Here is a 13300-nt window from a genome sequence, read left to right as displayed (position 1 = left end):
CACTGATGCTGCATTCAGGTCACACGGGAAAGATGGCAGACAAGAGTTTCCAGATGTTAATCGCATCAGCGTTCAGGTGTAAATAGTATTTGGGAATGTGAGATTTGAGGCTACAGGTTCCTAAAGTTCCTCTGACTTCTTGAGTTCTGATGAAACAACATGGAAATACTTGTAACCAAATGTAAAGAATCATTATTCTCGTCATGATTTCATGACTGGACCTGATAGAGGCTGCACATGTTCCATTTCTTGTTGAAGTTCAAATATTTCACTTGTTGTAAAAGCGGAGTCACTCACTGTCCCTGTGGTACTGTCATTTTTTGATGTTCTACAGTCTCTGTTAAAGGTTCTATATGTGACACTTTACATGTATTCAACGCCATCCTTGGACAACGCCATGCTAACCTTCTCTGTATGGATTGATCACATGCGCTGCCCGAGCAGAGCGACGGGTGCCTCGCCTCAGCCCCTCTTCAGCCCCCCTACAGCGCCAACAGTGTGACACAAGCTACATGCATTAATACTTCACACACACAAAGAAATGATACCAAATACTATGAATAAAAAAAGAAGAGAAGAAATAAATCAGTGACATTCAGAACGAGAACTGTTCACCTGGAAATGTTTTTATGATTGACGGACCGACAGCGTGCACATACAAAAAGAATGTTTGTGAAGTATAAAGAAAACTAATTTTCTCGACTTCATGAGACTCAACACTTTCAGTTCGAGTAAGAAATCCAGGAGACGAGCGGTGTGTTTTTCACTGGGCTCAGGCGCCCGGCGAGGAGGTACAGCTAAGCGAAGGGCCCGGCGGCGGGCTCGGGGATGTTGGTGGCGTGCATGTCGCGCGTCATGTTGGACTTCTCTTTGAGTTTGGCCTGCAGCAGCGTGTGCTCCACGACGCCGATCCTCACGTCCATCTGAACGATCTCCTGCTTCAGCTTCGTCAAACTCTGCTTGATCTTCACCACCGGAGCTGAAGGACCAACGCAGACAGACGGTCAGAACCAAACACAGACAGTTCACGTCTTCGGACTAAAGCTAAAGTTAGACCCAGGTTCAGTCATCCAGATCACCTCCATCAGACATGCTGCTGCCTTTCTCCTCCATCTCCTGCTTCACCTTCTCCAGCTCCTCACTCATCTGAAACACACAGACAAACAGGAGGAGGAGGAGGTCCACACAGCTGACGTGGTTTCAATTCATCCATTTTCCTGCTCATTCGCTCCGATTGTCTTTTACTTCATTTACTCTTCCTCCACTTACATGTTGGAGTCGTCGTTTGTATACTGCCATTCTCGTGATCTGCCATCAGTGTGTGTGAATGGAAAGCAAACTGTAAAGCGCTTTGGATGAAAGTCTTTGCCACATGGTGACATGTGTTGATCCTCAACAACAGCTGACACATTAAAAGAACATCGTCAACAGAGGACAGAAGCTTCAGGAAGTTTACCTGTCACCTGAGAACAGATGAGAAGCTGGACAATAACAGGAGTCAAACTCTAAAGAGGTTTCTTCCTCAAACTCTTGGACATCTTTCTCCACATGGACTCGACTGCACAGTGAAACGTATGATGTGTTCACTGACCTCTGCCAGGACTCTGGTCCTCTGCGTCACTCCTCCACTGGCCTGCTGGTAGCGCTCCTTTGCCTGGTGGAGAACACAGGTTTGTTAGCAGGTTTCTGTTTGTTCCTGAAACAGAACATTATTTATATTTCCTAACTTCCAAACTGGAATCTAAAGGTTTATCAGGACAGAACAACATTTCATCACTTCTTTCCTGTGTTTTGGTTCATTCCTAAAACCACCAGTCCATCAGCTGGAGGTCATCAGTTTGTATTTCCAGATGTTTTGATCTTGTTTGGGCAGTTTTGAGCTGCAGGTGGAAGTTTGGTGTTTACCTCACTGAGTTTGGCCTGAGCGCCGCGGTACTCCTGGATCAGATGCTCCAGCTGGTTGTTGATGTATTTCTCTCTGCTGCTCACCTTCTCAAGAGTCTTACCGATGTCCTCTTGCAGTTTGTCCAGGTAGCTCTGCAGAGACAGCAGAGGACACACCAGGACACCGTGAAGGCACAGAACTGGACATTATAAATGATGTTTTCAGTGTCTTTCCAGGAGAATCCTGCTGTTGTTTTCAGTGTCAGCCCATGAACTTATTCCTATGTGTACATTTCTACTGGACTCCAGATGGCCAAAGTGTTCTTAAGTGAACACAAGCTGTTTCTGAGGGATTATTTCCTGGAAGAGACTGAAGAAATTACTTTTTTCTGTGGGTGTCAGGTGATTGACAGGAGGCCCAGTGTAACATAATGCGTTTATATGAAAACACTCAATTCAGCTTCAAATCCATCAACACTTCAGCTGCAGAGAAGGTGAATATTAAGAAGTATGCAGAAGTTATTCGACGTGGATTGTCCTTTGTAATCAAAATAAGAAACAGCAGGTGGAGCCATACACACACAGACACACAGCGGTTCAACATCATCGCTGCTGTTAGTATTGAACCAGGTCAGTGAACGCACCTTGGCCTCTTTGAGCGAGGACTTGATCCCGTCTCTGTGTTGATGCATCTGGTCCACGTGGATCCTCCAGTCCTGCAGACCAACACACAGACCACAGACCAGTCGAACACAACGGAAACAGCAGCAACACAACAGAGTGCATGCTGGGAAACGACAGCAACTGTCTCAGTTTGTCCTCATGTCCTTTAAATCCTTAAAACTGCGTATTTCACACTGAGCGGCATTATGTTTATTTGTATGATGTTCTTTCATTTTGCTTCACACTTGGTCGACAGGCAGATACATGATATTTATCATTATTACTGTAATAATAATTAATAAGTAAGTAATACAGTAGTTGTAGTAATGGTAGTTTAACATATTTTCATAATCGCAGCTGATTTATAAGACAACATTTTATTACCAAATTCTGCTTTGTGACAATTTCAACAGACAGATGTCAGACTGTTGCCTTCAGGGACCACTGGGACATTAGAGTGTACAATCAGCACATAGACACCTGCCTGCTGCTTTCCCCCCTCAGTTAGCTACAGCTTCACCTCCACTCAGAGAAGCAGATCCTCCAGCTCACACCTGCTCACACTTTAAATTGAAATGTTGACTGTTTTCATTGAATGAGCTCCCTCGTGCCTCATGTAAATGTGGAGCAACGACCCAGAGTGCTTTGCTCTTTACTCACCTCAGGATACTGCAGCTACAGTAATACAGGAGAGTGTGTTTAAAATGGTTTCATACTGGATTTACAGGAAAGAGATTCAGGCATAATCAGAAAGACAGTCACTGACTGTTAGCTCACCAGGCAACACACTGGCTACATCCTGTCTCTTTCCCACCGGACCGCTTCATAAACTATATTTGATAAGAACCAAACCGAAGCAGCTCTCGTGACTTGATGTTTTTGAACACTTTTCAAACTCAAAAAAAACAAAAACAAAAAACATTTCGGCAGATTTACATTTAGAAAGACATGGAAAAGCAGGGAAACTGTCCACATGTCAGGATCTAATTAGCCAAAACCACTTAAACTGAACTGATCCTGCATCAGGTCTAGAGTCAAGCCAGCTCAGAGAACAGAATCACTTCACACTTCTCAGGTGAGTGTGTACCTTGTTGTCTGTCCTGATGGTGACTTTGAGTTGTGGCAGGACTCGCTCCACCTCCAGGTTCCACTCTGCTGCATCAACCGTCGACACCAGGATCTCATCTGGTTTGGAGGACGGTTCTGCTTCCTGTCCGAGAACAAACAACACGATGCCGTTTCATCATACAGTGTTGCAGAATTCAGATTCACAGACCTGAAGGGGAACTGGTTCAAAATCCTGTTCTAGGTTGGCTCAGGATGAAGCTGGGAGTCATGCGTGCAAACAAGATCCTGCTGACAAAATGTGAAATTAGAGGCGTTTTAAAAAAACGGGTTGAATTCATCAAGCAATGAGTCTTTGAAGGTTTCATATTTCCAGGTGAACTCACAGTGTGAGTGGTTCGTAACTTCAGAGCCTCCAGGTCCATCACGTTCTCCTCTTCATCATCAGGCTCCTCCTACACACACAAGACATATTGATGAACTTTACTCCGCAGGTTTCATAACAAGGTTCCAACAAGCTGTAAAGAAAATATTGTGACAGACAGTCAAGTGGTGAAAACAGGAAGTGAAGCGTTTTAATTACTCTATCATCAGATATTACCTGCTTCAAAATGATTCTTTTGGAAGTAACAGACATTGAAGATAGAGGAGTACTACGTATAGAGTTAAATAAAGTTGGGACACCTACGATCATCTCCTCCTCTACTTTGCTGAGTGTGAGCTCTGCGTCATCCTCTATCACAGACTCTTCTTCTGTGGTTTCTGTTGGGTAGTTTGGTCTGGAGGAAAGACGTTGGGACAGAAGGAAGTCAAAAGACATGGACACAATCAGCTTCTCCTACAGAAAAAGGAGACGAATAGTGCAAACAAATTCATTGTTCATTCAGTATGATTTACACTCTGCATGCCCCTGCTGCCTTCACTACGTGACCCTGTAGATTCGTAGATTATGGAGCTGTTTTTTCTATTAGTGGGTTCCAAGCCCCCACGAAGTGAGCCAGGTTTTCACGTCAATTTGACACAGTGGCCAAACTGTGTAATTACAACTTCCAGGTCTGTAACGTGACGCACACTAGCCCAAAAAGACTTTTTCTCATAGACGTACATCGTGAAGACGTCTCTAAATCAGCAGATCTTTTTTTTGTTCTAGGTACATCAACACAGTCCTACCACTGGTGTCACACTATTCCACTGATGTACAGGTGGCAGTAATGTGCCAAGACGTGCTTCAATGGACCAGCAAGGCAGGGAAGAAGACGACTGCAAGCTAGTAAACATGGAGATAAACAATGTAGGATTCTAAATACTTTTTTTTTTTTTTAATGGCTTTGAAAAATAAGAGGAAATGCACTTAACAAGTTTGTTAGAACTCAAGGATACACATTGGTGAGTAGCCCTGAATGTAAACATAATTTTGTTTGTTTACAAGGAAGCTCCACAGGGCACCTTTAAGGTTCATCTTTACAGCAAATCATCAGAATGTGACCTGAAAATGTCCAAATCAAAACTTCCCAAATTTTAAAAAGGGAACCCAGCAGACGATCAAAAGTAGTGAGCAGCAGACGTACAAAAAATAAAAACAAATGAGAGCGACGGAGTATGACAGGAAAGATTAGGTTTGCTCTAGAGAGGAGCGTAGAGGATAAATGTCTGAGTACCTTTTGAAGGAGAACCCCCTCCTCCTCAGAGCCTCTTCAGCCAGTCGGTCCAACACGAAGCAGACGTGTTCGCCTGAACCGGATTTCAGTTTGGAGGGCGGGAAGTCCACCTTAACACCCTGACAGACACAGTGATTAGTAAAATAAGTCTCTTACACTCTCCAATCTCTGAGTTCTTACTGTATAACAGCAGCTAACAATGAGGAGTCTGAGTCAACGGAGTTTGAGGTCAAGATCAAAAGCTCTCTGAAATATTTTATTCATCTGTTTTATTCACTATTCATCTGTCAAGTTACAGAGCGTCTGCAAGTTTCATCAAGGATAAATGTGAGACTTTTCAACTTTTTAAGACCATTTTATTCTGAGTTGCATGAAGCAGACACACGAGTCTCTGTGACTGAGCTGATTTTAGTTTTTTTGTCTGTTTAGCATATGTGATCACTAAATGTGCAGGTTGTCTGCATATGAAGCCTTGTACCTGTCTTCATATGCATACGGTTGATTTGTTACTGAAAAAATAAGATTAGGGAAGAAAACACACGTCCAAATCTGAATCCAGCACCTCAAAAACTTTATTTGACAGTACTCAAAACCTTGTAGCCTTGATTGTAAATAGCAAAATTTTAGTCCAGGAACATGCAAAACCAGGTAGAAACTGTCCACATGTCAGGATCTAATTAACTAATTAAAATTAAAATTGATCTTGATCATGCAGAGCTGAGGGTTAAGCTTCACTTACAAAAGCCCTGAGCTCTGCCAGGATGTTGGACACGGTGGCGTTGGGTTCGTCGTACTCCTGAGGCTCGGTGAACGGCCTCCCTGCCGCGTTGATGAGCCACGCTGCGATGATGGTGAACATGTAGAACTGCTCGCCCGAGTTGAACGCCAGATATGGACTGGAGACAAAGTAATGTCTGATGGGGGGAAAACAGAGGGGAGATCGTAAGGAGGCGACAGGCAGGAAGATTCTTATTCTTCTAACCTAAGTTTCTGCATTGAGGTCTGTCTCTGCCGGGTCTATTAATAACTTTCTTTAAGTTGCCCAGTTTCTTTGTTCTAACGTGGTTTTGTTTTTCCTCCTGTGAGGCCCTTCATTATCATTATCAGTTTACTGATGGTCGACCTACTTCAGTTCAACTCCAAAGAACACGATTGTGGAAGTTTTCCTTTACATTTGCAGATATAAAGTACCATGTAAAAGTTTAAACACCCTTAAAATGTCCCACCGTTTTTGTGCAGTAACATGATCTTAAAATAGTATTTAATTATCTTATTTATTCATTACATTAAAGTAAAAAAGAACATTGTTTGTCTTTTATGAAGTCGAAGTCACATTTCATAATAATTAAATACAAGAGTGAAATAAGGAGCAAATGTACAGCCCTTGTGAATAGACCATAAATACTTCACTACTGAAGGTCACGTTTCATTTCATACTTTGTATGAACAGTGAAATCAAACAGTAGCTGGTTTGTCTCATTAGACACCTGCGAGATTCAAAAGCCGTCGCTAACTAGTCACATCCATTTGTTACTGTGAAGTTAGCTCTCACCTGGACAGATTTTTCATGTTGTGTTTGGCCAGAACTTCCTCCTCGTAATTTAGCACCTTCAACTTTTCTAGCAAGCACTCCATCACTACAAACACCTGATGAGCTGCTCCGGGACCGCGGTCATCTTCATCTCCTCGTCTACCGTCATCCGCCATTGTCTGTAGCTTACCGGCTGCCAGTCACAAAACTAAATTGTTGAAATGATTCAAGACCAAATGAATTCTCGGACTCCTTTAGCCCATTAGCGTGTGCTAGCCCTCTTAGCTGTGAGCCAGGTTTGTTTGGTTTCCTCCCTGTTGTCAGGCAACCGAGCGCAAACGCTAGCTGGCTAGGGAGCTAACGTTAGCTGTTGGCGAAATCGTATTTCAAACTTATATTCAGACTCTTCGTTTATCAAACTCGAAATTTGTGTCAGTTTGTAGGATCTATACACGTAAAAATAAACTAAAAATGCGACACGACTACGGAACTTGCAGCACTTAACTCATCGAACGCCACTGGGTGTTAGCACTGTTAGCTAAACTCTCAAAACCAGCGTCATGGGTTCCTGTTGTGACCTTCGGAATAAAAGCCTTCCTGTGGTTGCTTTGCTGTGACAGCTTTCAAATTAAAAGCTCACTAACAACGTTACGTGTTCAAAGAGGAGGCTATCAGAAGTGTAAATAGTTCTACAGCTAGACATATTACAATGAAATATTTATTTTTTGCAGCATCAGTATGGTAGCGTCATCTTTCATGTATAATGAAAAGGCGTATTTGTATTTTTTTTAATTGTGACTTTAGCTTGTTAAGTCCTATGTTGCATTTTGTGATCATTTCAAACTTTTACACATTTACACATACAAATCAACTTTTTTCATTTTTTCATGATTTCTATTGTAGTGATTTTTTAGATACATGCAGTGGTGGAGTGAAACTAAGTACATTCACTCAAGTATACTTAAGTACTATTTTTAGGTACTTTACTTGAGTATTCCCATTTTTATGCCACTTTATACTTGAAGTCCACAATATTTAAGAGGGAAATATTTACTCCACTACATTTATCTGACAGCTATAGTTCTGGTAAGTTTTAAGATTACAGATTTTACATGCACTTGTTATATTACCCAAAACATATAATAAAAATAATATTCAAACACAGGCTGATCTTATAGAATATGATACATCGCTGGAGATGAAAGTACCCAACAGTATATAAAGTACTTCACATGAGCTCAACCTGAAACATCTACAGCAGGAAAATGACACATGAATGCAGCAGAAATCTGAATCCAGGAACATCAGAGAGAACAGAAACACTGACAGGGAACATTTTACTGCTACATGAACACGTCTACTGTCATACTTTAGGTACTTTCTGCTGATTATACTTACATACTTTTACTTCAGTGTTTTGAATGCTTCTACTTGTAGTGGAATATTTTTCACAGTGTGGTATTAGTACTTTTACTTAAGTAAATGATCTCAATACGTCTTCCACCACTGACACAGACAGTGTGTGTGTGTGTGTGTATTTGTGTGTGTGAGTGTTAGTGAATAATTCATATCTCCACCCCCCGTGGTGCAGCAGGCAGTGGAAGGAGGGGGGTGTTTGTTTAATCTGCATGCAGCTCCCTGCCTGTCTGTGAGCACACAGGTGGAGCTCCCTGGTGACTGTGTTTGATTGACAGGCCTGCTGACTGCCTGCTGCATCGCTGATGATGCCCAGCGAGCTGCAGAGCTGCTTCAGCGACAGCCTCGACTCACCACCGACTCAGCTGAACTGAGAAATATAATCACAGAGACACGACATGGAGGTGTGGCTGTGATCCAAACATATTAAAGGAATATTCAGACGTTTAGGGGAATATGTTTGTTTCCCACCTTCCTCAGAGTCAAGTGTTTCAGGTGGCTATCCAGCACAGAGACCGGTCCAGGACGTGTCAGGCGTCCCGGTAAGCCATAATAGTGAGCCAGCATGCACAAACCAGCTGTCATGTTTAATGTCCTCTCATCAATTACACCTGTGCTCTTCCTGCTGTGACGAGCCAAAATGTCTGCCATAAAAAAAGGTCTATTTCTTAATGAACAGCAGTCCGACGCAGCGACCGTCTGCAGCGTAAAGTCATTCTATTTATTTATGTGTGATGGAATATTTAACATAAAAGTTAGCATTTGATGTTTTGCTCCAGAGTTAGCTTAGCTGGTCTGGTGATGCCAGAATAAAGGTTTCAGAAGGAATGTAACAGAGATAAATTAAAGTGAAATGGATTCAATGATTTAAAGGTGTTGCTTTCTGTTTGGTCCAAAGGTTTATTGTTGGAGCAGCTGATAACAGCTTAGCCCAGTAAGATGTGGTTTGCAGGATAAAATACATCTAGCTGTCTACTAAAATAGTAATACTAAATATAGTTTTTATTTTCTAATAACTTTCATTTCAGTGGCATTTAGATGACTATGTTTTCAACCTGTAACAGGTTCTACAGGATATCTGGATTCGTCTTTAGCTGGAGACGTTCTGGGCAGATGGATAAACTGTGGTTCGTCAAGAAGTAGTTCCAGCACTATTATAGTTTATATACTAAAGAAAAAAATGAATTATGCATAAAATATATAATAAATTAACAAAACAGAGATGTATGAATTAAGACAAATAGTCTACATGTTTTTTCAGTCATCATCAGATAATTGTACAATGAAATTGACTCACCTGCTGTTCACATCACAGCAAGCCATTTAATTCATTGTTAATATGAAAAGTATCACCTTATTGTCAACCATCACAGCCCGCTGCCTGTGAGCGTGTGCTGCAGCAGCTGTTAATGAATCTCCTCCAGATGCCTACAAATCAAGCCCAGACCTGAGCGAGTCTTTACACAACCTGTGGAGAAAGAAAACTTGGCTCTGGTGTGATTACAGGCTCGGTGCAGCCAGACAGCGTGTCAGCCTGTGTCCTGGCCTCCTTTTCTTGGCTTGCCAGTGTTGGATGGAAAGGTAATTGGGAGGAGAGGCAGAGGTGGATCCATGGCTTAACCTGAGCGAGGCGGTAATGAGTGCCGGCTGCCGGGAGGCCTCGCCTGAGGGCCAGCAGGAAGCTTATCAGCCCGCTGGGCGTCATTCAGAAAGGCTATTTATGCCTTTTTGCTCAAAAATAACTGCTATCTGAGAGACATTATTTCACTGGATATTTTCTAAAAGGGGTGATAGGTGATGTTTTCACTGTTCTGCAGCATTACATGACCATGTGGGGGTTGATATGCTTGTCAAGGTAATGAGGACCATATATCTGACCCTGTGTGTATCTCTACCTATCGCATCACACACGTTTGACATTAAATAACAAAACTTCACCTTCATCTCTCAGGCATACTTTGTGTTGTATGTTCATCCAACTAAAAACAAAGCTTCACTATAGTTTTTTATATTAACAATAAATCTAATGACTGTAAAATGAAAGGTGTCTCTGGTAGCTGTGAACCCACAGAGAGAATCATAACCAACTCTGCAGCTCTACGCAGCTTTTTAGCCTCTCGTAGCTCCTAGTTTTGGTTTTGTCTGGTTCAGTCTCAGTGTTTCCAGCAGCAGGCAGCTGTTGTCATCGAACCAGCTCTGATAAACCCACCTGCCCAGCGCTAAACAGCAGACAGACACATTTATGTCTTTTCTGGTCTAACATTTTGGAAACGTTCCCTAACCCTAACAGACAGCATAAATTCACTGTTTTTAAAAAGTGACACGAACCAAAAGGCCAATTAGACGCAGTCTAAAAACAAGCTGAGCACTGAGAGAGTCCGCCTGGATGTACTGCAGTGCTACTACATTCCCTATAAGTACTGAACTTAAGGAATATTTTGAGGTACTTTACTTAAGTAGTTCTGTTTTATGTTACTTTATACTTCTATTCAACTATATTTATTTGTAACAGCTATAGCTACATATTACTTTACTGATGAATAATTTCACTTCAAATAAAGTCATGCAGCCTTAATGATTTCAATTAAATATTACTTAGTCATGGAAGAAGTATTCAGATCTTTTGCTTCAGTAAAAGTACTAATACCACACTGTGAAAAATATTCCACTACAAGTAGAAGCATTCAAAACACTGAAGTAAAAGTATGTAAGTATAATCAGCAGAAAGTACCTAAAGTATGACAGTAGACGTGTTCATGTAGCAGTAAAATGTTCCCTGTCAGTGTTTCTGTTCTCTCTGATGTTTCAGAGCTCATGTGAAGTACTTTATATGCTGTTGGGTACTTTCATCTCCAGCGACGCATCATATTCTATAAGATCAGCATGTGCTGTCCTGTGAGAACCACGTATCTCTACTAAGTCCACTTGTCCTGGTTTCAGCTTTGTGACGATGTGTTTTCCAGCTGATCCGAGGAGGCTTTAAATACTTTATTTAGCTGAAGGAGGAGAATCATCCTTCATCCTTCTTCATGAAGGTTTGTAATCTGAAAAGTAACTTGCAACTGAAGCTGTCAGATAACTGTAGTGAAGTAAAAAGTACAATATTTACCTCTGAGATGTGGTGGAGTAGAAGCAAACAAGTACCTCGAATTTGTACTCGAGTAAATGTACTCAGTTACATCCAGCGGTGTTGTTGCAGATCTGGCTGTTAAAGGTCAAAGGTGACGTATTGTTCCTTTAAAGAAGCGTGATGTGATGTTGTTAATTGTTACTGTTGTGTGAACACAGATGTGAGATTCAGCTCACAGCTTCATTAATATTCCGCTTCCTCTGCCGTCGTGTCGGCGCTCATTTCTCTAACAGAAGGTGTCAGTTCTTTCAAATGCTGGATTTGTCATTTTGGAAAGAAAACACTCTCTTTTTCACAGCTTGATGAGTTATTATGTTCCCTGAAAACCGACTGACAGGCGGAGCGATTAGATCCCACACACTGAGAGCTCCGTTCACACACACTCTACAATGACAGGATGTCAACACTTGTACTGTTTAGAGGTCTAGAGATGATGTTTCTGAGCAGGAAAGCTCACTTGAACTGCACACACAGATATTAGAGGACACATGTTCAAACCTGTAAGACTTATCTGTTTCACTTTGGAACCACCCCCATTTAACCCATTGTGATGCTTTGTATGGAAGCCAAGAGCTGCCATAGTTGGACTAATTGTCTTGAGAATAATGAGATATCGTCCTCCAGATTCCGTCCTACCAAGTTTTTATGTAACAAGACTTTTAATCATACAAGTAAAGGAGACGATAAGTCAACTATTTTGGACAACAGTTGACTTGAAGTATAGTTACAGTTTTTGGCAACTTGGGTCTTGATTTTGTAGTTTTGTCTATCACTTAATAATAACACTGCGCTAATACCTGAGATCTGTGAACAAGGTGACGTCACTAAAAGGAAGAAACACGATCAGACAGGCTGGAAACAAACCTTCAGGTGAGACAAATGTATTTTGGAAGAGAAAACAAAGGTGGATGGTTGAGTTACGACCCAAACTTTACAAACCCACTTCCTGTTTTAACTTAACCTGATGTACTTACTGTAGTTGTGTGCACACAGTCGTCCTGTTCAATGAGGAGTTATTAGGAACATTTTAGGTTTGCTCATTTTTCACGCTGACCTCCACGTTAAGTGTTTAATATCAGCGGTTCCCAACCTTTTTCTTAAGGGACCCCTGTTTTACCATTATAAATATACACTGACGACCCCCACCGCCTCCCGCCCACATACAATTACAAAAACAGGGAAATGTGTTGAAATTTCTTTATGTATATTTCATTATATTCACTGCATAAACAGCACAGAACAATTAACCTAAATACTGATCGTTATACCTGCAGGAAGTTTGTGTAAAACTAGAAATTGGTATAGAATTCTGAGTAGACTATTTCCTGTCCATATTATGATTTTCATACATACTTTCTAATATTCCAAGAAGTCTTGCTTCATAATAAATAAATAAAGATTTCAACTTCTAAAATAACCCTTAAATTTAGTTGACTTCTTCACAGAAATTAATTAAATGCATGTATATTGTATTACATATATACACACATAGAATTCTTACATCCTTAAAATCAAGAGGGCTTCACGACCCCCCATGGGGCTTTGGTGACCCCTGATGGGGATCGGGACCCCCAGGTTGGGAACCACTGTTTTAGATCACCTGGATAAACTGTTGGACAAAAACAGCTTCCACTCATCATCACTCGTCATACATAAGACAAAAATATTCTGAAACTATGACAAATATGGACCTGCTGCCTCTGTGTTGAGGCCAAATGGATGTTGTAAAAGAAAAAAAACAGGCAGTAAACGCTGCGTTTATCGTCACTCTGTGGTCTAAATGGTTCATCTGTTCATTTATTTCTTCATCCTGTTGGGAAAGCTGTCGTTGAAGCTGGAACAAAGTTGTTAAAACCCTCCAATCCAGAAAGCTTGTGAAAGAGCGCCGTGTGATGAGGACATGAATTCCTTCAGTAGAGAGATGATGTGACGGCAGCACGATTTGTCGAAAGC

The 13300-nt window shown here is 41.4% G+C and overlaps 1 protein-coding gene across 3 annotated transcripts; it reads right to left on the bottom strand.

Moving 5' to 3' along the window:
• Positions 1–594: 594 nt before the first annotated feature.
• ift57 (intraflagellar transport 57 homolog (Chlamydomonas)) lies at positions 595–7339 on the bottom strand. Of its 3 annotated transcripts, none has more exons than XM_070919543.1 (11): positions 6823–7339; positions 6010–6184; positions 5271–5389; positions 4301–4391; positions 3999–4067; positions 3635–3757; positions 2529–2600; positions 1906–2037; positions 1592–1654; positions 1080–1146; positions 595–979 (listed from the first exon to the last, which is right to left on the bottom strand). In XM_070919543.1, exons 1-11 carry the CDS (start codon positions 6975–6977, stop codon positions 798–800), a joined length of 1248 nt encoding a protein of 415 aa, XP_070775644.1. In that variant the 5' UTR covers positions 6978–7339; the 3' UTR covers positions 595–797. The 3 variants fall into 3 exon arrangements, 2 of the variants coding, with proteins under 2 accessions (XP_070775644.1, XP_070775645.1); XR_011598459.1 differs by having other exon boundaries at positions 899–979; positions 1080–1402; XM_070919544.1 differs by having other exon boundaries at positions 841–1402.
• Positions 7340–13300: the final 5961 nt, after the last annotated feature.

The sequence above is a fragment of the Enoplosus armatus genome, chromosome 14 (assembly GCF_043641665.1).
Source record: "Enoplosus armatus isolate fEnoArm2 chromosome 14, fEnoArm2.hap1, whole genome shotgun sequence".
Taxonomy (NCBI): Eukaryota; Metazoa; Chordata; class Actinopteri; order Centrarchiformes; family Enoplosidae; genus Enoplosus; species Enoplosus armatus.
Note: the sequence above shows the minus strand (reverse complement) of the source record. Positions and strands in the feature narration are given on the sequence as shown.